The 24,837-nt window shown below is 35.8% G+C and overlaps 1 protein-coding gene across 2 annotated transcripts in view; it reads left to right on the top strand.

The window, feature by feature from the left end:
- The window catches only part of PIK3C2G (phosphatidylinositol-4-phosphate 3-kinase catalytic subunit type 2 gamma), a 268,609-nt gene that overhangs the window by 83,514 nt on the left and 160,258 nt on the right, over positions 1-24,837 (top strand). For both annotated transcript variants that reach the window (XM_037033809.1, XM_037033810.1), the window contains 4 exons: positions 5,258-5,389; positions 10,322-10,436; positions 15,875-16,005; positions 19,500-19,688. In XM_037033809.1, coding sequence (XP_036889704.1) covers positions 5,258-5,389; positions 10,322-10,436; positions 15,875-16,005; positions 19,500-19,688 — 567 coding nt within the window. The remainder of the gene's footprint in view (positions 1-5,257; positions 5,390-10,321; positions 10,437-15,874; positions 16,006-19,499; positions 19,689-24,837) is intronic.

Here is a 24,837-nt window from a genome sequence, read left to right as displayed (position 1 = left end):
CAAAATATCTGTTTTGCTCTGTTTCTTACTTTATATAAAAACTGTATTCTATCCTTAGCTGCTTATACAGCACCAAACAGAATAAGAGGCTAGGAAGTGTTGCTAGAAAAATGAATGAATTTTGTGTAATAAGTGACTCCTGAAAAATGTTATTAACCAACTCAGTTACTAAAATTACTCTTCTTAATTAAAACTCATTCTTGGTTGTTTCAAAAAATCAGATTTATTTTTGAATTATAGCTATCTTCCATCATTTAAACAACTCAAGAAAAATCCAATTCTAAAGTCAATTTCAAAGAAATTGAAAATATAAATCTGAACGTAAACTGAAAATCGTTAGTATTGTTGGAATAACTACATTGATATATTTTTCTCTTCCTTTAAGACTTCACCCAGTATATATAACCCAATATAGAGGGTTATATTTCCTGGGACAGTTTGTTTGATTTCCTTAGCAGTTAGTTACTTCAATGCAGAATTATTTTCACTAACAATATATATCATTTTCTAGGTACCTGTAGCATTCTCTATATATTTTATTAACTTGTGCATTCACACTATAATTGATCTTACATTTCATTACTGTACTCTAAACCTAAGGACAGAAGCTATGTTGTTTAACAGTACTTAACATAGATTTTAACTACCTATTGTATTTCAATCATCATAGTTTAACCCCAAAATATACTATAGCATCTCAACTTAACAACAAAAAAATACATAGCAGGTGTTGTAATCTCCATTTTACAGATAAGAATATTAATGTTAACAACGATTAATTAACTTGCCCCTAGCTCCACAACCAATAAATCACCAAACTGGTGCTCAGACCCACTTTGACTCCAAAGCTAATGTTTTACTGTGATTTCCATGCTGTTTCTTACAACATATAAAAATTTTACAAAGAGTATTTATTTCTAAAAATAGTTATGTTATAAAACAAAACTCTATTCAATTCTTCCACCAACAGTCACCTCCCTTTTTTTCTCTACTTTTCATGAAAACCCTTCCAAAGAATTTCCTATATTCACTCTCTACAGTTTTTTCTCTCCTCTAAAAAATATTCCAACCAGGTTTTCATTACCTCAGCTCCTCTGAAATTGCCCGTTAGAGTCACCAGTGACCTGCATAGCTAAATATAATGCTTGTTTCTCATTCTTCATCTTACACAATCTATTAGGAATAGTTGTCGCTGTTGGTCTCGCCCTCCTACAGAAGTATGCTCTCCACTAGCTCCCACATTCTTTTAGCTTTCCTTCTTCCTAGTCTCTTCTTCTCCCAGACTGCTAACAGTCTTAGCTCTTAAGTCTCTTATAATCAAATAGCTTTAAATGTCATTTATGTACCAACACCTTCTAAATTTATATAACTAATCCAAGTGTCAGTCACAACATCCACATTTACACATGCAACGTGTCTACGATTAAACTCTTGATCTTGCATTCAAAACTCGTTCTATCCATGGACGGCCACTCCGGATGATCAATTCCAGTTTCAGTTTTTTTCAGGTCAGATCCTTAACCTGAATCTCCTTCTCTCGGACTCCATATCCAGAAAATCCTACTGGCCTTCTCTTCAGAAAATTTTCAGGATATTACTTCTCATCACTTTCATTGGTCTAAACCACCATCACCCTCCATGTATTACCACAGTAGCCTTATACTACTAGTATACTTCCCCAAACTTTTATAATCTTTCTCGCGCAATGTTTTTTTAAGGAAAAGGGTTTTTTAAATTTTTATTTATTTATTTTTAGAGAGAAAGGAAGGGAGGGAAAAAGAGAGGGAGAGAAACATCAATGTGTGGTTGCCTTTCATGCACCCCCTACTGGGGACCTGGCCCGCAACCTAGGCATGTGCCCTGACTGGAAATCGAACCCGCGACCCTTTGGTTCACAAGCTGGCACTCAATCCACTGAGCCACACCAGCCAGGCTTTTCACACAATGTTAACGTGACCTTTTTAAAAATGTAAGTCAGGCTGTGTCATTATTCTGTTTAAAAATTCTGAAATGGCTTGCTGTTTCACTCAGATGAAAGTCAAAGTCCTTACAATGGTCTATTGTACACCAGCATTAAAGGAGAATTCTAACAAAATGTGACTTTTTAAATCCTATTTCAGCCCCAGCTGGTGTAGCTCAGTGGATTGAGCACAGGTCTGAGAATCAAAGGATCGTGGTTCAATTCCCAGTCAGGGCACATGCCTGGGTTGCAGGCCAGTTCCCGGCAGGGGACGCATGAGAGGCAACCATACATTGATATTTCTCTCCCTCTCTCCTTCCCTTCCCCTCTAAAGTTAAATAAATGAAAAATCTTTTAAAAATATCCTGTTTCACTATCAAAATCTTAGTCTGATTTTAGGAAAACATTCTCATATAGAAGAAAACATTTTTATTCTTATATAGTTTAAAAAATTTAATGCTCTCTCATTTTTCAATACTACAGTAAGGAAAACATATGGTTAAAAGTTGAGATCTATGCCAGCTTCTTGGATTTAAAAATGCAATCTGCCTTCATGTATTGAACTGGTTCTTAAAGTATTTTTCTTCCTTTTTTTGTCTAAAAGTTCATTCCTTGATTTTTCAATAGCTATGTAGAACTTGCAAAGAAGAGATTTCCCAGTGAATGTGGGATTATTCTGGCTTTAAAAATCCATATGTATTCAAGAAATGAATAAATAACTATTTATAAAGCATATATTCTTACCCAAGAAGAATTTACTTTTGTTAATAAAAAATGACAAAATGGAAATAGGCAGTAACTATCTACTATAACTTATGGAAATTTTTTGTCATTTTCAATATGAAAACCTCACTAATATGTGAAGTTATACATGAAGAAGCCTAACTGAATGGGAAAAAAAGAACATTCTAAATTATCTGAGGAATAAAGTGAATTTATAGCTTTCATTCTAGCACAGAAATATGAAAACTGAATAGAAAGCCAATTACAGGTAAAAGAGAAAATATTCAAGAAATTACTGTTTATTCCAAAGAATTATTAATATCTTAGGTTGATTTTCAGGGCTTCTTTTAAGCTGAGAAATATGCCCATATTATCTTAAATAAGTATTATGAGTATTAAATAATATGAAAGAAAAGATTCTTAGTTTTATCTTTCTAAGCATGCAACGATTTTATTTTTGTAATCTAAACTTTGCTAATCTTGAAAAATAGAATTTCTTTACACTGTTGATTAAATAATGAATATAATGCTGATATACAACTTGCCATTTCCATACATTGTGTTTTACAATATTTATTCCATCTTATGGATACAGAAAAACAAGGCTTAGAAAGGTTAAATTTATTGCTCAAAGAAGAACATTTTATTGCACACAGAGCCAATATTCTAACACAGTTATATCCAGATCCAAACCTTGACTCCTTCTCTCCACACATAGTTTACATAGTGATGTCTCAGGGCTATTCTTAACGACATCATGTCATAAACTACATAGTTCAGTTAAAGGCATCCACTATAACATAACCTAGAAGCCTAAAACTCTTCTTTGATGCATCATTGTCCTATTCCACTAATATGTTGTCAGTTAAATATTACCAATTTTACCTCTAAAATAGGTCTGTCTTTCCCCTTGTTAGTTGTTTTATTTCCACTCGATCTAGACCTCTTCATCTCTGGGAATAGCAACTTCAAGAGAAGGATGTGTACTTCCTCAAAATCAGTCATGCTCACTGGACTAAATTAGCTCATCCTTATTCCTGAGCTGGATGCTGACCAACCACTCACAAAAAAAGGGGGTCACCAATGTCTTATTTGATACCATGGATAAAGTCTGCTCCCTGGCATCCAGATCAGACGGCAAATTCTTAGTGTTAGAAGACACTTTGCAATGCCTGAAGCCTCAGCTGGGCCAATCCCAGTCGGCACCTTGCAATTGGGTAAGAGAATCACTCATTGCTTAAATAAGTTGACATCCAAGTTCAGCTGGGAAATAGAAGACCAGTGGATTCTGTTCATAACCCACATACCTAACACCATCAGATAGCATCCAGTTCAGGTGTCCCATTGCTCTTCCAGTCACTCTTCTCTTTTTTCTTCCCATCCTTTGGTGAATCTCTTTCCTTGTATCTTCCCCTTTCTGCCTAACTCTGTTTGAATTTGCTCCTTTCTCTCTAGCATTCTCATCTACCACCTCAGTCTTTTGAAAAATATATATTTCATCTCCTTGTCTCACAAATAGATATCTTCTAAATACCATACTTTTCTTGAGGCTCTTAGAAAGAGCCTGATCACTTCCATACAACCAAGATGATTCTAAAAGGATGGAAAGATGCCCTTCTCCCTGTCCACCATTAGGGACCTCAGATCACCCCCTCAGTTTTCTGTCAAAAGCCCTTCTTAGAAATTATACCACCCAGGTTAACTACTTCCAGACTTACAATGTCATTTTATAACCTTGTAGACATTCTTTTATATATCTTCATCGCTTCAATATGTAAATTCAAGTTTTTCTCACCATTACCAATATTGTGTTTACCCTTAGCTACTTTTTTGCCTGTATCTACAATTTATGCGGGGTCTGAGTTTGGGGTTCTTTGACATTGACATACCCAGTAATTGTTTGTCTACTCATTTCAGCAAACACCCCTCCCCTAGATTCCTAAGATCTCATAATGACCCAGAAGAGTCCACATCTCAAATTGTCATCAACTTTCTATACTTTTAATTCTCTTGTTGAAATATTTCTCGTTGCTATGAGGAAAAAGCTTGAATTCCTTTGCCAAGCATACATAATCCTTGAGCATTATGGTAACCACCTATTGTTCTGATTGCACACTCTGATTCCAAACTTTCCCAAGCTTGACCACATTTCTCGAGCCACTCACAGTGAGCCACTCACCATTTATCAGCTACATTTAATCTTTGTATGCATACATGCCCTTGTCCATAAACTTTTCTCTCTTAGAATATTCCTTTCTAAATCTCCATCTGATTATGACCAACTTACCCATTTCAATTTATTTCCTGTCTTCCCCATCCTCTAATACAATGTTACCTACTATTTCCTTTGTGCTTACAAAGGCTAAATATTCAAGTTATAGTAAATTTTTAAAGTAAGTTTACATGTAAAACTTATCATTTTAACAATCCTCATTGATCATGACCAATCTCACCACTCAATATACTTCTGCTATATTTGTATTTTACAAGATTAAACACAAAAGTTTAAGAGGATGCCTCACATATTTATGAAAATATCATTGTAATTTATAATCTCCTATTTTTCATTTTAAGCATCAATTTTCCTCTTGAAATAAAGTCACTTCCAAAAGAATCCATGCTCACTATAAAACTGTTTGGGATTAACTGTGCAACCCACAATGCCGATTTGCTGGCCTGGAGTTCTCTCCCGTTGTTTCCAAAAGAGTAAGTATATCATTTGTTATTAATGAGGCTTCCATCTCAATTTTTTTAAAAAGAAAACCTCCTTGAAACTAAATAATTCACAGTATGTAATGAGAAAGTCGAGAAGGCATTTGTCCTAAAATTGAGGTGGCTCAACATAAACCGTGATGATGAAAAGTGGGACTGAAAAGGAAGAGGTAGAAACGGGTTTGAAAACGAGCCTCTTGTTCTGCTTGTCCCCTGGGTCGTTTGCAATGAGGGGGCACTGGCCCGCCCACTGCGATGGCTTTTCCTCCCCAGACCAGACTATTTCTCTGCGGTTACTAACTGTACTTCAAAACTATTCAGCTCAACACTGTCATCTAGAAACAATGTAAATTGGGAAATTCTGGAATAAGCATAATTACGCAATGCAACTCACTGGTTTACTGACCTTTCATTGGCAAGAAGAAATATTTGTAACTTTAAGATGATGTGTTTACAGAAAAATAAGCCAACTATGAGTTCAGATATTCTATTAGAACTAATGGCCATTGCAAAATTAACTGATGATTTAATTATATTTGGCACTACCAATACTTAAGATGTTTGATAAGGTTAATTACATGATTTTCTATGCTATTAAGGAAAATTTTTTCTAACAAACCAGCTTAGTTATTTTTTTTTACATAGCATGATTTGTTTTAGAATCAAATTGCAAAATACAGTAGGACCTTTGAAAAATTAGAAACTACCCTGTTACTATAATACTGAATAAATAATGTTCTTGCCTCTATTGTTCTAAAAATATTTGATAACATAAATATGTGGAAAATTTTTTATCCATTTTTGATTTCCACATCTAGTCGATATAAATAGCTATCATCAAAACAAACATCAAAGATCTTTTAAATTGCCTTTACTGGACTGGTTTTGGACCGGTGTGTGTATGCACATGCCTGCTGCTCTATTATCTGCTTGGATGCTATAGCCCATTCCCAGGTACGTGCATCCTGAGGATGGGGAACGAATTTATCTCTGCAATGTCTTCCATCTCTCACAGTACCTCTTATAAGAAGGTAATCATTAGAGGTTTGTTTACTAAATTGAACTGGGAAAAAATCAACTCCTATAGGATACTTAGAATGGGAATAACATTTCAAGTCTGTAAGAAAACAGCTTTGTCCTAAAAGTAATACCTACAGCTGTTAGCAGGTATTTCAAAAATCTGATTTGTGGGTTAGAACTTTCATTATTTTCTCACTAGGAGCAGCTGGGCAGGTGCCTTCCTTTCCGTGAGTGAGTTTCTTTGAAGTTTCACCTGCAGTACTTTGTAACATCTGGCACGTTTATAAAATAATGTTTGTAGTTATTCACTGAAATTTTTCAATCTATTTTATTTCCTTCAATCATCTAACATTCTCCTTTGTACATAATAGGCACACAATATATGGTAACTATATAACAATGTTTAGGATATTATTGCCTTTTAAACTCATCTTAAGGCCATTTTCTAGAGGGTTATGATAAAAAAAACACTGTCTCCATGCTGTTTTGTCCCACGCCGTTTACCACCGACAAACAGTTTATATGTATGTGATCATAGACAGTGGTCATCTTTAAGTAAGGCCATTTGGGACTGATATTAAGCGGTGTTTTCCGAAGAAAAAGTGTCAAAACTATGCTTCTGAAAAACCATTTCTCATGAAAATCAGACAACTGCTTCTCTTCTGGGCTAAACAACTTGAAGAAACTCAGTTTTTTAAGGCGCCAAAAATCCATCTGTGGGGCAGGTACAGAGACGCTGTGACTCCACTGTGCTCACGGCTCCACATCGTGGAGAGTCTGACCTTGAACATGTGCTGCAGCTGTCTCCTGGTTACAGCAAAGAGGCCTCCAAATTCCATTTTCTTTCACAGAATGAGCCGTGCCCATAAAGAGTTGGTATTGCGCCTGTCATTCGTTACAGTTTGAACTGCCCACACCTAGCCATGTGGAATTGTAATGAGCACTTACCTATTTTCCCCAGCATACATTCAACCTGAAACTAGGCAGAATTAAAGGCTTCCTACCTCCTTGTGGTTTCCAGAAGTGGCTTCCAGAAGAACTGATGGTTATTAAACTCAGAGGAACCGCTTATGGGTGCATCGAGAATGTCTACCAATAAACCTAAGCTTTTCTCTTTTTTTTCAAATATTTTATTTATTTATCTTTAGAGGGGAAGGGAAGGAGAGAGGAAGAGAAACATCAGTGTATGGTTGCTTCTCGTGTATCCCCTGCTGGGAACTTGCCCCTGCTGGGAACTGGCCTGTAACCCAGGCATGTGCCCTGACTGGGAATCGAACCGCGATCTTCTGCTTCGCAGGCCCGTGCTCCATCCACTGAGCTACACCAGCCAGGGCAAACCTAAACTTTTCAAAGCACACAAGTTTGCCTTCAAGCCTACAGAAAATATATTACAAGTACAAAAGTAAAACTTTGACCACAGACTGTCTATAATCTTTTGCAGCAGACCCTCCATAGCATCTATGTTGTATTCACAGTGCCTCCTCACTGTTATAAGAAAGTGTTATGTTCACCTCAACAATTCTTGCAAGCTGCCTTTTCTACTTAAATTCAAAACAAATAGTGTAGTAGTTACTTAGCATTTCTAAATTATGGTAAATTCCTTCAATGCAGAGATTCTCAGCCCTGAATGAACAATCTCCCAGGGAGACCACCAACATTCTTCTAATCGTAATCCTATTGATCATCTTCTTATCCTCATATTTTCTGTTTACGAAAGTCTATGGAAATTTATTTGGTGCCTGCAATATCTCAAAAGACGTTTAGCGCAGTTCATTATCAGAAAGTAAGTTTGCTAATACCAAACACACAGAGAGAGTGTAAAGAATGGTGCCCAATATCTTTTCCTCCTCGAATTTCTGACAAACACTGACATTTATTCTCAAATCACCTCGTCCTTTCTAGAAATCAGCTTAGATCACTCAGCTTTCCAGAGTGAAGCATGACCAAGACATATAAATATAGTAAGGCTCTAAATATAACTCATTCCACAATTTGCAAAGAAAAATGTCACTAATATATCACGCTTTTCCTCATGACCTCCTACCCTATAACTAATGAGGAGGAAAAAACTTTTCAATGATGAGAAAAAATGAGTCAATTCAGTAATTTCAATAGTCCTTTTAGAAGTTTGCAGTCTCTTTGGAATGAAATGCTTAGTCATTCAGCTATCCTTCCAACATGCTAATGCTCTTCCTGAGGTCCTATCCGGATGCACAGGATCAGAAAGGAAACAGATTCTTGGGCCTGGGGACCTGACCTCCCGTGTCCAAATCAAAAGCACTTTTGAAGCCGTGGCTGTTCGACACAGCTCGTGTAATGGTGGCTGGTACTCTCCCAGCTTGACCAGGGCTTATGGGCGCACACCCTGGGTGACATGGGCTCCTGCAGGTGCTGCAGACCCATCCGAGGTTTGCCTGGGAATCCCGCTTGGCTTCATCTCATCCTCACCCTTATTACCGAAGTCCCTTATCCCTCCCATAGGAGCCCCGCTCTTGGAAACCTCCTCACTCCACATTCTCCGTCTGATATGGCGCATCCTCCTTCCCTTTACTGTGGACAGGAATATTTTCTGCTAATGCTGTAGAGTGCATTAACACCTGAGCCCTCCACATTTGGTGTCAGACTTTCTCATTCTTTTTGCATTCTGACAAAAACGAACCCAAAACCTTTTCCAAGCAAATGGACACTTCAGATCATTTCAGAGAAGGTTATAAATTCCAAAAGGCAAAAGGAAAAATCATATTAATAATATTCTAATCTTTACCCTATTAAGCTATTTTTAGCTTGCTAATACTGTCCCCCTGGTAATACTATACCAAAACTGTTTTCGTATAACACCAAGAAATATTATACCAAGTTTTTTGGTATAATATTATACCAAGAAAAAGTTTTCTCAAGATGAGGGAGAGATAGAACAAAAAACAAAGACCCAAAATTTATTCTTCTGGAAGAATATTCTGGGATTAGATAAAAATTTCTGCCCAATAATGTTTGTAAATTATACTTTTGTAGGCAGATACTCTCTAATAATACCTTTGAGTATGAAAAATAAATAAGATAGGCCTCAGAAAACTAAATGTCTGAAGAAAGCTTTATTTGCTGAACTTTTCAACATATTTTACATAGTGTCTGTTAAATGGCAAGATGGACTTCTATGTTGTTTTCAGAAAGACTCGTCTGCTGTCTTGAAGTTCTCTATAAACTTAAATTTAATTGTAGTGCCTTTCAGTTCTACATTTTTAATTTAGTATGTTAAAATCAAAAGCTGTTCTCAATAATCATTGGAACAATGTGCCCATAATTGAATTCGCACATAAAGCCAGGTACAGCTTTTGTTTCCATTCCTATAAGGATCTGTGGGTTTGGATATTACCGAAGTTGTTAAAACCATGCATGAGTTCTTCCTGTTTAAAGTCTTTCCAGTATGCATTCTCATCTATTATGGTAATTTATAATATATTTTCAAAGATTCAGAATATGAATATTCTTTCTTATTTATGCAAAAAGAAGAATTTCTTCTGTGAAGTACCACAAGTATTTTGATTCTGAGGATCATATGCTAATATTTCCTTTCTGTAAATTTAGAGCTCATATCTTTATAGATGCCTAGGGAATTTAGTCATTCTGTGGGACCAAAAAAAAAACGTTCTGTAGAGTTAACCATTGTGAAAACAACTTTGTCATGTGGAAAATGAATGTGGATATCTATGAATGTAACAGTGCATTAGGGTAATATAAATGAACTATTGATCAATATCTAAGCTTATGGGATATTTTATTTCTCTTCTTGCTACTGACAGAAGCCACTAAAATGGCTGATTATGTTTATATTCCAAAAGAAACCATTTACGGGTACCCAGTTTTCCTCCTGAAGTGACTCCTGTCTGTATGTGCATTCTTTGGCAGCAAATCAGTCCTTGGGTCTATGCTATTCAGCCTGACATTACAGAGTGAGCCTCCTATAGAAATGATAGCTCCCGGAGTGTGGGACACAAGTCAGCCATCCCCGGTGACCCTGCAGGTAAGTGCCAGGCTCCAAAATTAAAGTACACAAGGCAAGTATTGATTGATAAGTAGCCCGTAGTCGATTACGGAAACAATTTTCTAGGATCGCACATTTTAATAGTCTTCTCTTCCTGCAGCCACTGGGGTTTGTAAAACCTCTACAGATTTTACTTTGTCTTCCGCACTCTCAGCGTGTTTTCTCCCAGCTTGCGTCATTGGAACGTCAAGCCATTTTTCATCCACCACCATCATTAAGGAGAGGAACGGAGCACTGCCATTAGTATATGCATTATGTGCACTCATTTTTTTTATTGTTTACAATGAAATCAGTCATTGTACATGTTATTAACCGTTATTAACTTGGCACCTTACTCACACCTGCCTCTGCATCGTGCCATCTTCCTTAAAATCTCTTCTGTTGTACATTTCCTAGATGACTGCCAATTAGCTGAGCAGTGGGAGAGAAACTGCAACAGAATCCATCTACTACACTTTCCTTTTTCTTAAAGCCTCTCTACTTTTTATAATCATGAATGGAAAGTGATTAATGATTTCAGGCTTTGGTTCTTACTGCTAAAAACTCCACATTTGCTTGTGATTGTACCTGACCACATTGGTCAAATACCTGAACCATGGCCACTCTGATAGATGAAAATGTGGGGAATACAGAATTTCCATCCCTATAAGAAAAGCCAGGAACTGATTTCTGGGCAGCTCTCGTTAGAAAAGGATTTTTCAACTTCTGCACTATGGACATTTTGGATCAGATCATTCTTCGTCCTCACATTGTAAGATATTTAGCAGCATCTTTGTTTTCTACCCACTAGATGGCAGTAGCACCTCCCCAGGTCAGACCATCAAATTTGCCTTTAGGTGATGTCAAATGTCCTCTAGGGATAAAATTGCCTTCAGGTGAAGATTGCTGCATCTAGAGGAAGCTAGTGGAATCTCAAGGCTTTTAGGTTTCCAGGATCAGGGTGAGAGATGTAAGGGACAAAATGTAGCAAGATGAGCAAGATGGTGAGAATGGAGGAAAAAAGGAATACCAGTAGAAATGTGGCTTCCCCTCTGAAGGAGGGAGCATGTCCTCCACCAGACAGTAGCTGAAGATCCACTTCTAAGCTGTGGACACAATGATACGAAAGAGTAGCTGTTCAGGTTGGATCTTGGCACAATCACGGACACTCAACAATCAGACATACTGATTAGCAAATGTTCCACTGTAACAGGACACCTACCTTTTTTCAGAGGGTGAATGTATTCTAAGACTATTCCTTACCAGGTACACACCACTTCCACTTAACACAAATCTTCCAAGTCTGATCATTGCCAGAGCTTTGTGGAGATCAATGCATGATTGCAGGGCTCTCCAGTGGCAGTGGTGGGAAAGGAGGAAGGGAGGCCATGAGATGAGACACTCCTTGATTCTTCTTCTCAGAGGAGAGGAGAAGCTGTTTTCAGAATGCAGGCCCTGCTAAGTGGGATCTGAAAACACGTTCCAAGTATTTCACAGCGGCACAGATTTCCAAGCAGACATCTGGAGCCATACTGAATTTATCTTACAAGAGGAGTGGGAGGCATGTAAATATTCAACACCATGCAAAAAAGTTAGATCATTTGATTTTTACAAAACAATTTCAAATGGTATAGACATAAAGGGAAAATTCTCAGAATAGTCTTAATTGGTGATGAAATAAAGTGAGTTATTAAGCTATTAAACTTAGAACCCTTAATAACCAGTATCACTCTAATTACATACAGCTAAATTTAGAGCAGAATTTTTAAACCTAAATATTATGAGATGGTGAGGAAATTTGAAGCAAGTTCTGCAATCAGCGTTTGCATTAAGGAGTCAATAAACGTCTTGGAGAAAAACATCAGACTCAGAGTTAGGAATTGTGGATTCTAGACTTAGCTCTCTAGCAGAAAACTTTATAGCTGTGAACAAGTCACCCAACCTTCTCTTTTCTCCTGGTACAATGAAAGGATTATACTATGCCTGTCTGAGTTATTCCAGGTCTGTACTTTTTTACTATCTTTATCAGATGGGCAGTTATTGCCACACATGGCCAGCCCAGTATGATAACAGACATGATATGTCCAAGAACATGATTTCTTCCAGCCCATCATGTTTGGAGGGTCGATGGTTGATGTGCTGATGAGAAGCAGTATGTAGAATGAAGTAGATCTGAGTTCAGCAATGGAGATGTATTATCACACAATTCCATCCACCTGAATCGCCCTCAACTTCCTGCCTCTCCCCTTCTACAATCTAGTAGAGTGGTTCTATCACAATTGAAGAACTAAAAGCAGAGCCGTAACAGTTAATGTTGCTCTTATTCTGTTCTATATTTCTTTACTTCCTCACCTGCCCATCATGTCTCATTCGCTATATTCTAGCTAATATGTCCTCACCACACGTAACTGTTGTCTGGTAACCCACTAATTCCTAGTTGCCAAATTCAGTGGTGTTTTCCAGCCCTGTTCACACCATCCTTCTCTATGATTTCGGGCCCCGTGTATGTCTTCCCCAGCACTGAACACGCTTCCCCTCTGGCTTTGGTATTACTACTCTTTTATGTTTCTCCTCATACTTTTCTCTGCTTACCCTTCCTCTGTCTCCTTGCAGGCTCCCTTTCTTCTGCAAGTCCTCCCTGTTGGCAGTCTTCAAGGGTTCCATCTGTTCATGGCTATTCTTAGTGCTATATTCTTAAAAAGCATTATGGAGGTATAATTCATGTACCATATAATTCTTGCATTTAAAGTGTGCGATTCAGTGGTTTTAATATTTTTAAAGATATGTACAACTATCACCACCGCGAATTCTAGAGCATTTTTATCATTTCACAAAGAAATTTCATAATCTTCAGCTATCACCTTTTATTTGCCCATTTCTTCCAACTCTGAACCCTTGCTGATCTACTTTCTGCTTCTGCAAAGTCACCTATTCTTCACATTTTATATAAATAGAATTATACAATATGCGGCTTTCTGTGATTGGCTTTTTCACTTAGCACAGTGTTTCAAAGTTCATCTATGTTGTAGCGTCAATATTCATTTATTTTTGTCATTGAATAATATTACACTTATGGATATACAACATTTTATTAATTTGTTAGTGTGAATTTAGATTCTTCTCACCTTTTGGCTATTAACAATAATACCACTATGAACATCCATGTACAAGTTTATGTGTGGGCATAAGTTTTTATTTATCTTGAATATATACCTATCAGTGGAATTTCTGGGTCTCATTCATTGCTAAAGTTTTACTGATGGCATCTATGCAAGTTCATTTATTAGTCTGGAACTCTAATTCAGATTCCTTCCCACCACAAGTATCAGTAATACAACCACACGCCTAGTGAACTCCCATCTGACACCCAGTAAACAGCTTCAAAGACATCATATTTCACACTGAGCTCACCTTCCTCTCAAAATTGCTTTACCCCCTGAATTTATGTATCTCTGTTTATGTCGCCAAATATGCCAAGTCATTTTAGTTGCTTCCTCCCTCTTTCTCCCTATTCAGATTCAGTACACACTATATCCTGCCAATTTATCTTCCATATGTTCTGAAATCCCATCCTCTCAATTTCCCACATCATCTGTTCTAGGTTACAAGAGTTTATGTGGTTTTCTTGACTTTGGTTTTGTCATTCCCTAATACAAACTTCGTAAGTGTGGCCTTGCCAAAACGTAAATATGCACTGCCCCTCTCCTACTCATACGTGTCAATACCTCAGCACTCCCTAGCGAATTAAGGCTAAGCTCTTGCAGCACGATTCCCTCCCATCACTCCTCTTGCTGCTCTCTATGTGACAGCGACGCTCCAGCAACTTTGAAAATGTTGTGGCTTCTGATTTGCACTGTCCTGCTTGTACTTTATGTCTATTTATGAATGCTGTTTTCTGCCCTCGATGTCCGTTTCTTTCTCCCTCTACTGTCTACTGCCCACCCCTCTCCTGACTTCGTTTGGGTAATTGATATTCACCTTTTAGGATACATGGACCCTCAGCTAGGTATCTCTTCATTACCCCCTCCTCTCTGCCTCCCAAGCAGAGTTCAGTATCATCCCTCTGTGTTCACATAATGACCAAGACAATTTTTATCAACACATTTATATTATATTTGTTTCCCCCTGACTGGGAGATTTCTGAGATTTCTGGGTATTTTATTCCCAGCATGTAGAATAGTAGCTGCTATATATTTGTTAAATTAATAACAGGTGTCCATACTTCTGGTCAGTATAATAACCCAACCCACATATATAAATATATAAATATAAATAATATATAAATATAAATACAAATGGAAATGCAAATAGAAATATAAATTATATATATTTAGTGCTTTGGTCTGCCTGTGTTTAAATTCTTCCTTTTACCTAAGTTTATTTTCTTTAAATCACAGTTCTTAACTCCTCAATTACCCAAAACATTTTACTTTATGTAACATCTTATTATGTGCTATCTTCCATTATTAGTGGTGTTGGGGAAGGCAAGAGCTTATTACTGATAAAAAAATATATACCAAAAACAAATATTGAAACTAATTTTAGAAGTTCCAAAATGAAACTGCTAAAATTTTTCACACAAATAAGAACCTAAACAGATTAAACTGTTTTCCAGTTATAACTCACACAAGTCTACTTCATGACATGCCTCAGTTTTCTCTGAGATTGCACCTTAACATAATTTAGCAAAGAAAATAAATTATGCAGATTTTTAGCATGAAAATTATAAAAAGTATGATAACCTTAAGCAAATATATGGAGCTCTAGAATGTTTAGCTCATTTATACTGTTTGAAAGTGTGTTTTTAGTTAACTGTTACATTATTTCCTAAAACTAAATTATCACTGAGACAGGGCTAATGGAAAGTACACGGAGCCAGGAAAAAAGTAGACCTGTGTTCTGGCCTTGTCTATAAATCTAAATGACAGAGTCAATGCAAAAATTTTCCATTGCTCGTATCCTTGCAAAACTGGTCTCTACCAGAGAAGATTCCACTCTCATTTCTACAAAATGGTTCACAGACTTTAATGAACCAAATGATTACATGAAAATATGTAATTACCTCCTATAACTTTAATCATTTAATAATAGAAATGCCTTTTAATTCTTAATGTAGAAAGGCCATAATTTCAACATTAAACAAAACCATATATTTAATTTTATGAAAAGTTTATATGTAGTTATTATTTTTTGCATTTTTTCCTCAGACAACATCATAGATGACTAATTTATGCCAATTATATAAAGAATTGAGGATTTGCTAAATACCATGTATACTTAAATATCAAGTCCAAACCCTAATTCTTTTAAAACTTATTTTTAAGTGGTAAATAACAGAAAATATAGGAACTTTCATTTCTACCAATCTAAGGTGGAGATTAGTAAATTCATAATGTATTTCAGTTTTCAGTACATGGAAAACCATTTCTTTGTTTCAGATTGACTTTCCGGCTACTGAGTGGGAGTACGTGAAACCTGATTTTGAAGAGGATAGAAGTAATCTTGAGGAACCACCGAAAGAGTGTTTAAAACATATCGCCAGACTTTCACAGAAACAGTCTCCCCTACTGTAAGTGACCAGGTCTCATCAGTCAGGGTTGCTGGCTTGTTGTGACACCATCAGTCACACTGGATGTATTCAAAAGTTTAAAGAGTGAAAAAAAATGAAAAGTGAACCTTCCCTTCTTTCAGTTACTACAGTGACACACCTGTGGGTAATCAATCCATATATATGCAGGAGCTAAATTAGTAGTTTTGCATGTCTTTTATTTTGCCTGTGGTATTAAGCAATGTTAATGTTAGTCAAAGGAAGAATAAAGAAGATGGAAAATTAGTTCAAACAAAAAAGCAGAGAGTGATTCACTATATATCAGCATTTAACATGGGTAAGCCATTGCTTAACCATCATTAGAGTGCGTATAAAGTTGTTTCAGTAAGCAGAAAAAAAATTTCATTGTCTTGGCAGATTTTAAAGTTACATAAATAAATCATGTTTTAATATCACTAAACTATTGATTAAGAGGGCTTTAGTTTTGCCAAACAGTAATTCTCCAAATAAAACCAAAGCCCCAGGAAGAACTATAACAGAATTATGAACTTTGTACTTATAACTTAGCAATATCTAAGCTACAAGTGGAGGTGCACAATAATAACATAAAAAACATAATACTAAGAAAGTAGTTCTTTACATATATACTGTGAAAAGTATGTAACATGATAAAGCATTTTATTCCAAGAATGAGGAATAGTTTAAAGGTTTTGAACAGGGGAGTCGGGTAATCTTAGTGATCTTTTTAAGTAATCCCTCTGACCACAGTCTGAAGAATAGATTGGCAAGGAAGTAAGAGTGGCAGCAAGCAGGACAGAGGAAAGGTTAATGTGACATTTTAGGTAGAAGGTCATGGTGACTATAACTAAGGCGAGGGCAGTGGACATTGGAAGAAATAGCTCGACTCGGGAGGCATGGTTGAAGGTCCAGGAGACGTGATGTGATGCTTAATAGTAATTAGGGGGTAAGCCCATTGAGAAACAAAGGAATCAATACAAGTCCATGGAGAATCCAAGTTTTTGAACTGGTCAATGAGGCAGGTGTTAGAGTCATTTTCTGGAGAATGAATAAGTTTGGACCATTCAAAACTGAATTATTGATTGTGATCAAGAGCTCTGTTTTGGATAATCTTGTTACTTCCCTGCTTTCTAATTTCAACTTATGTTGTGTTCTTCTCATTCACTTCAAGACAATGGTATTAGTTCCCTTCATATGTTTCAAATGTGCTAGTTCCTTTCCCATGTGAAGAGCTTTTTATTTGATTTTTCCCTCTACTGGAAATACTCCTTCCTCAGTTCTTCATATGACTGAATCATCTCATCCTGTAAATCTCCACTTAAGTGTAATCTTCTCAAAGAGAGACTGATATATTCAACATAAGATATTTCCCAAAACATTATACTAAGTGAAAAAGCTATAAAAAGGAGAGTATTTACTCTATGATTCCATCTGTACGAAGTTCTAAAACAAGGAATATTAATATGGAGTGCAGGGAATCATGCCAGTGTTTGCCTCTGGTGGCGTGAAAATACTGTTTTATATCTTCATAGGATTTTGGTTTTACCCAATATAAGCACCTATCAAAATATATTGAATTTGTGCATTTCTTTTTATGTGAATTACGCTTCAATAAAAGAAATTCAATAAATAGAAAAAAACCATTATTCAGGACTGAGTAAAAAGTAAATTTAATTAGAAGAAATAGCTTTAGTAATTTAGTAAAATTTTGGTACAGACTTTTTCTTCTGAATGCTTTCTGGTAGAGAAGATAGTGACAAAACAAGAAAGGAAACCAGATATACCTTTAAAATACCTATAATACAATTCTTTCATTTCGCAGATGAAGATGGCTTTAAAAGAAGCTGTAGATGTTTTACACACTCAGCTACTGATGAACCTTTAAATTGCTTCCATATGACGCTGCAATGAACATAGCAGTGCTTATGTTCTTTGAATTTGTGCTTTAGGTTTCTTCAGATATATTTACAGAAGAGGGATCACTGAGTCAAAAGGCAGATTCATTTTTAATTTTTTGAGGTATCTCAGATGAGTGGATAAAACAACTATGAAACAACTACACAATGGAGTACTACTCAGCCATAAAAAGAGAAAATTTTACCCTTTGCAACAGTATGGATGGACCTGGAGAACATTATGCTAAGAAAAATAAGCCAATCAGACAAAGATAATGACCACATGATTTCACTCATCTGTGGAATCCAATGGACAAACTGTGAACTAACTAGTGAAATAGAGATAGATTCATGGAGAGCAGGACGACAGCTAGGTGGTGGTGGGGTAGTGAGGGGAGGTTAGGACGTGGAGGGATTGAGAAAAAAGGAAGAAGGACTCATGGGCACAGACAACAGTATGGTGATTGCAGGGGTGGGGAGGGCATAAAGAGACTAAATGGTAATGGAAAAAAGTACAATGAAATATTTTTTAAAAGAATACAATGAGAAAACAAGCTGTCTGCAACCCAGAAGAGGGCCCTCACCAGAGTTTGATCATGTTAAAGCCCTGTTCTCAGACTTCCAGAACTATCAGACAAATATTTCTGTTTTATGCAAAGTGAAAAAAAAAGGAAAGAAAGAAAGAAAGAGGAAGGAAGGAAGGAAGGAAAGAAGGAAGGAAACTATAGAGAAATATTGCCTTTTAGTGTATTTAATATTTCTTAGTGCCATCCTTGGGAGTGTTAGCTAATTTGAGCTAAGCAGCCTAGTGTCCGTTTGGAGGAGACAGTGCTCAAAGGCTGCCATTGTCACAGGAGACCAAGCACTGCTCTTCGGCTGGACTCCGGTTCTGAATTCTTCTGCAGGCGAATGAGCAAAACATAACCAACTACCAATGAGTCAAAGCCCTAGTGCTAGATTTAGATCTTCTGTTTGGGACCACTCTTCAGGGGGAAATACTTGAATACTTAAGGAAGCTCTATTCGCCAGCATTTAACTCCAAACTCCCAGTGAACTCAGAATTTAAAGCCAGAGTCCAGGGATGAATTGAGATCTTTGTTTTTGAAATTTAGACCAAAGAGTTTTCTGAACTCTGATGAAAATTGCTTTGAGGTGAAGGAATTCATCTTTAAAATATATCATTTCTTCACAGGCCCACTTGGGTTTAAGTTAATTTTTTTTAAGTAAATGCTTGCTTACCTCTCTTCTAAGTAGTACATCTTGCTGGATTCAGATAAATTTTGTCGGCCCTAAAGGAGATAGAGATTTTGGCCCCTAAAATACCATTTTTGGAAAAGTGCCAAGGATAAATAAGTAAAGAATGTGAATTATATGAAATAAATTTTTATTTTTATTTTTGAATTTTTTCTATAAAAGAACACAGTGGGAAATGAGCTGATAAAATAACCTATCAAACAATTCCAAGAAGATAACGGATTTGTTTTCCAAAATAAACTAAAATGGAACTTTAAAAACTAGAGTGAGATTTTATACTGTGTTTATAGCAATGTTTGTCAGTATAGAAACCTCCAGTAAATTATAGTTTCCAATCTGGTTCTGCAGACTGTCTGAAGAAAAGAGAAGATACTTATGGTTTTATCGCTTCTACTGTGATAATGCAAACTCCTCCCTCCCTTTGGTCCTGGGCAGTGCCCCCGGATGGGATGAAAGAACTGTTTCAGAAATGCACACCATTTTGAGAAGATGGAAATTTTCTCACCCTTTAGAGGCACTTGGACTTTTGACTTCCAGGTAAGAATTATGTAACAAGCAAGATACTACTGATAAGAAAAAAATTTTTGTAGAGAAAATAATATAGGACTATATGATGAATTCAACGGATACTCTATTTGTTCCCAATTTAAATAGCTATGGATATTAAATTTTGGTAATTGTAAATATGAATATAAATTTTAAATAAATCTAAGCTGTAATTTTGTCTTCTGTACTAACCTTTAAATTATTTAAGTACAGCTTCTTAAATGAAACAGCCCTATTGTTTTTACAGAAACAACAAAGAATGAAATATGGGAAAATAAAGTTCTCTACTCCTTCCCCCCTCAAAAGAAAAAAGTTCTTAAAAATTGGACTCATACCTTTTTTACTATTTACATATGCAAAGTGTGGCAAAATACCATGCTTACAGTAGCTGTACAATTAATATGCCAATTATAATTATAAGAATAAAAATAAACCTATCCATTATATACTCTCCAGATATTTTCTCAGGAAAATAAGGGGAAAATCACTGAGTGCAGCAGTTGAGGATGGGGTAATGATGTCTTCTTCTAGCTAAGGAAAAGCATGTGGGATCCTGGCTCTGGTTTGGGGAAGCAGGTCTTCGTTGGCTTCTATTTTATACACAAAGACATGAAAATACATTTTAAATAAGTCCTGATAACATCAGCTCACCAGTGTCGTAAAGAAGTCTGCAATCTCTCAAGTCAGAGATTTGCAGAACCCAGATCTATTCTGAATTCTCCACAGGAAGGAGAACAGTGGGGCAGAGAGTGACACAAAGAACTCTCAAACTGATTTGTTTAGATTTGTTTAAAAATTAGTGTTATTTATAAAGCTTTGGGGGTGGGAAAGGGTTTTCTTTTCCTATTATTTATGAGTTACTAGCTTCATTTCAGTCCTCCAAGCTCAAAATTTACAAATTTTCTTAGAATCCTACATTTTTAGTACCTCTTCCATTGAAGATTTTATTCAGTTTCATGGTTTCTTCCATTAATGAATGTGTGCACAGATGCCCACTCTTCCTTGATAAGTGACAGATAGATGACAGGTAGTTATATAAATAATAGATAAATTATTGACAGATACATGAGTAGGTAGGTAGGTGATGGCTGGAAAAGAAGGAAGGAAGGAAGAAAGAAGGAAGGAAAGAAGGAAGGAAGGAAGGAAGAAGTAAAAGAAGGAAGGAAGGAAGGAAGGAAGGAAGGAAGGAAGGAAGGGGAGAAGGCATGGGGGAAAGAGGAAAGAGTTTTTTGTTAGTTGAAGTTAGAGCTTTTTCTTTTATTATAAGGCTTCTCTGTAGATCCTAGAATTGCCTATACCTGCCTAATACAGTGCTATATTACTTTATAAATTATACTTTATTGCAATTTGTTTATAAGCAATAGGTGAAACATGTAATTTTGCTAACATTAAACTAAGAGCTACTGAAGGCATAATAGATCATCTTAGTGTTTCTATTTCCCAAAGGCTTAATAATACCTGTAATAATTACTCAGTGTTTAATCAATCACTTTCTAAAATACATTATGATCATTTGCTCCTTACTTTAACATTTAAATTATGTTATTTGAAGAAAACATCTATTACCTGTCTGACCCACATTACATAGTACAGTTGAATGAATTAATAAGAGAAGTAAATGGTGAGAAAGTCAATTAAGAATTGATTGGTTTCATTGGAATCATCCACAATTCATGCCTGTATTTTAGGACCTTTCTGGAAAAGACAGGTTCTCATTTCTACTATACCCCTAACCTCTTTTCCTGATTTAGGTATATAAGAAGAATCAAAATCTACAAAATATTTTTTACTAAATTCTAGTTTTTGCTCAAGTAAGACTTAAAATATTAGCACAATTATTATTTTACCATTCCTGAACTGATTAAATAATAGGAAGTTGCTTCAAAAGGTGAAGGTAACAATTTACAGAATAAGAGAAAGTTTAGGCAAATCATATACATGATCATGGACTTGTATCCAGAATTATATATATATAATCTTACATCAACAATGAAAAGATAATTTTTCAATTTTTATTTTTTCCATTTTAATTTCTTTATATATATGTGTGTGTGTGATTATATATGATTATATATGATATTTATATATAATTACATATGTATGAAATATATATTTCTATAAATATATATTTATATATTTATAGAGATATATATTTCTTTATATATGTATGTGTGATTATATATAATTATACATTATAATTATATATATAATTATACACATATATAACCTGTATGTATAATTATATATATATATATATATATAATTTTATTGTTGTTCAATTACAGTTTTCTGCATATACTCCCCACCCCAGCCATCCCCATATCCTGCCCTTGCTTCCACCCCCCTTGGTTTTATCCATGTGTCCCTTCCTTCCATTATCCCCTATGGTTACTATCAGATTGTTCTTAATTTCAATGTCTCTGGTTATATTTGGCTTGTTTTTTGTTTTGTTGATTAGGTTCCTCTTAAAGGTGAGATCATACAGTATTTGTTCCTCACCGCCTAGCTTATTTCACTTAGCATAATGCTCTCCAGTTCCACCCATGCTGTCACAAAGGGTAGGAGCTCCTTCTTTCTTTTTGCTGCATAGTATTCTATTGTGTAAATATATCAAAGTTTTTTAATCCACTCATTCCCTGATGGGCAACTAGGTTGTTTCCAGCACTTGGCTATTATAAATTGTGCTGCTATGAGCACTGAGGTGCATAGGTTTCAAAAATGTATATGGAACCATAAGTGACCCCAAATAGCCGCAGCAATTTTGAGAAAGAAGAACAAAATAGGAGGAATCACAATACCTGACATCAAACTGTATTACAAGGCCACTTGTAAACAGCCTGGTACTGTCATAAGAACAGACACATAGACCAATGGAACAGAATAGAGAGCCCAGAAAGGAACCCAAGTCTCTATGATCAATTAATATTGGACAAAGGGAGCTCAAGCATAAAATGGAGTAAAAAAATAGCCTCTTCAACAAATGGTGTTGGGAGATCTAGACAGCTACATGCAAAAAAATAAAAATTGATCACCAATTTACACCATGCACAAAAATAAATTCAAGGTGAATAAAAAATTTAAATATAAGTTGTGACACCATGGAAGTCCTAGAGGAAAACAGAGGCAGAAAAATATCAAACATTCCACGTGGCAACATTTTCACTGATATGTCCCTTGAGCAAGGGACATAAGGGAAAGAATAAACAAATTGGACCTCATCAACTTAAAAAGCTTCTGCATGGCTAAAGAAAACAGCATTAAAATTAAAAGAGAACTAACTCTATGGGAAAACATATTTGCCAACAACACATCCAGTTTGATCTCCAAAGTATATAAAGAACTCACATGACTCCACTCCAGGAAGGCAAATTTAAAAATACTTCAGCAGACACTTATCTATGGAGGACATATAGAGGGCCCAGAGACATATGAAAAAGATGCTCAGCATCACTACCATCAGAGAGATGCAAATTAAAACCACAATGAGATACCTACCATTTCATACCAGTCAGAATGACCATCATAAACAAAGCAACAAACAACAAGTGTTGGAGAGAATGTGGAGAAAAGGGAACCCTTGTACACTGTTGGCGGGATTGCAGACTGGTACAACCACTGTGGAAAACACTATGGAATTTTCTCAGAAAACTGATAATGGGACTGCCTTTTAACCCAGCAATTGCACTGCTAGGATTATATCCTAAGAATCCTCAAACACCAATCCAAAAGAACCCGTGTACTCCAATGTTCACAGATAACTCCATTTTTAAATGGTCAAAGGATCTGAGTGGATATTTTGCCTAGGAAAATATATTGTACAATGTCCAATAAATACATAGAAAGATATTTGACATCATTAACCACTGGGGAAATGTAAATGAAAACCACAATGAGATATCACTTCACGCTCAATAAAATGGCTGTAATCAAAAAGAATAGTGTAAGTTAAGAATGTGGATAAACTGGAATTTTCATACATTGCTGGTGTAAAATGTAAAATAAAAACAATTTTCAGTTCTTTGACTATTAAACATTGTGTTAGCATAGTGACCCAGGAGTTCCACACTTAGGTGTGTACCCACAATAAATGGAAAGCATTTTCATTCAAACACTCATGCGTGGATGTGCAGAGCAGCATTATCCAGAGAGTAGAAACAGCTCAGATGGGCAACAATTAATGGCTAGATAAATAAAATGTGGTATTTCACATGATAGAATATTTTTATAATAAAAAGAATGAATATTAATATATGTTATAAAACCAATGAACTTTGAAAACATCATGCTAACTGAAAGAAGCAAGTTACAAAGCACCGCATATTGCATGATTTCATTTGTGAGAAATGTCCTGAATACACAAATCTACAGAGACAGAAAGATTAGTGGTCACCTGCAGCCAGGGGAGGTTGGGCAGAAATGGGGAATGGTTGTAAATGGATATAAGGTTTCTTTTTTGGTTATGGTTGCACAACTCTGGGAACATGCCAAAAACCTTTGAACTGTACACTCTGAGTGCATTTACAGCATTTAAATTGTATCTCAACAAAGTAATAAAAAAATTTTAACAGTGATTGTAAAGATAAAAACAATGAATCTTTATATCTGTAAAGCACAATACTCTCATGAGAAAACTATTTTGTTTTATTGAGATGTACCTTGGTCTATTTTAAAGACACTTAAAAAATATTAGTGCCAACTAATTATTAGTTGTACCAACTAATGTTTTAATGTAAAGCTCATGGAACAGTTCATTAAAAAGTATGAGAATGAAACCTGTAATACTGCTCAGTTTTCTTATTTATAAAATAAGAAGATTCTCTGGGTAGACTTCAATATTCTCTGATTCCTGGCAATGAAGTATAATTGTGCTTAGCATGAACCTTCTCTACCAAAATATATTTTGAAAAGGTTTGACTCAGCAGTTTAAGTATAAAAGTAGAATTTTTACTTAGTGCCCCTTAATACTGCCTCATTTTAACATCCACAATAATCCTATGAGGGAAATACTGTTACCCCAATTTAACCTATGAGGAAACTGAGGCTGACGGGATTAGGTTGCCCAGTGTGACACTAGTGAGTTGAGGAGCTAGAATTAAATCCAGAAATTCACTTAGGTACACATGAGGGCTATTAACATATT

Source organism: Sturnira hondurensis, unplaced genomic scaffold (assembly GCF_014824575.4).
Source record: "Sturnira hondurensis isolate 20B ecotype Veracruz unplaced genomic scaffold, ASM1482457v3 Scaffold0021795, whole genome shotgun sequence".
Taxonomy (NCBI): Eukaryota; Metazoa; Chordata; class Mammalia; order Chiroptera; family Phyllostomidae; genus Sturnira; species Sturnira hondurensis.
This window is presented reverse-complemented; position numbering and strand designations above follow the sequence as displayed.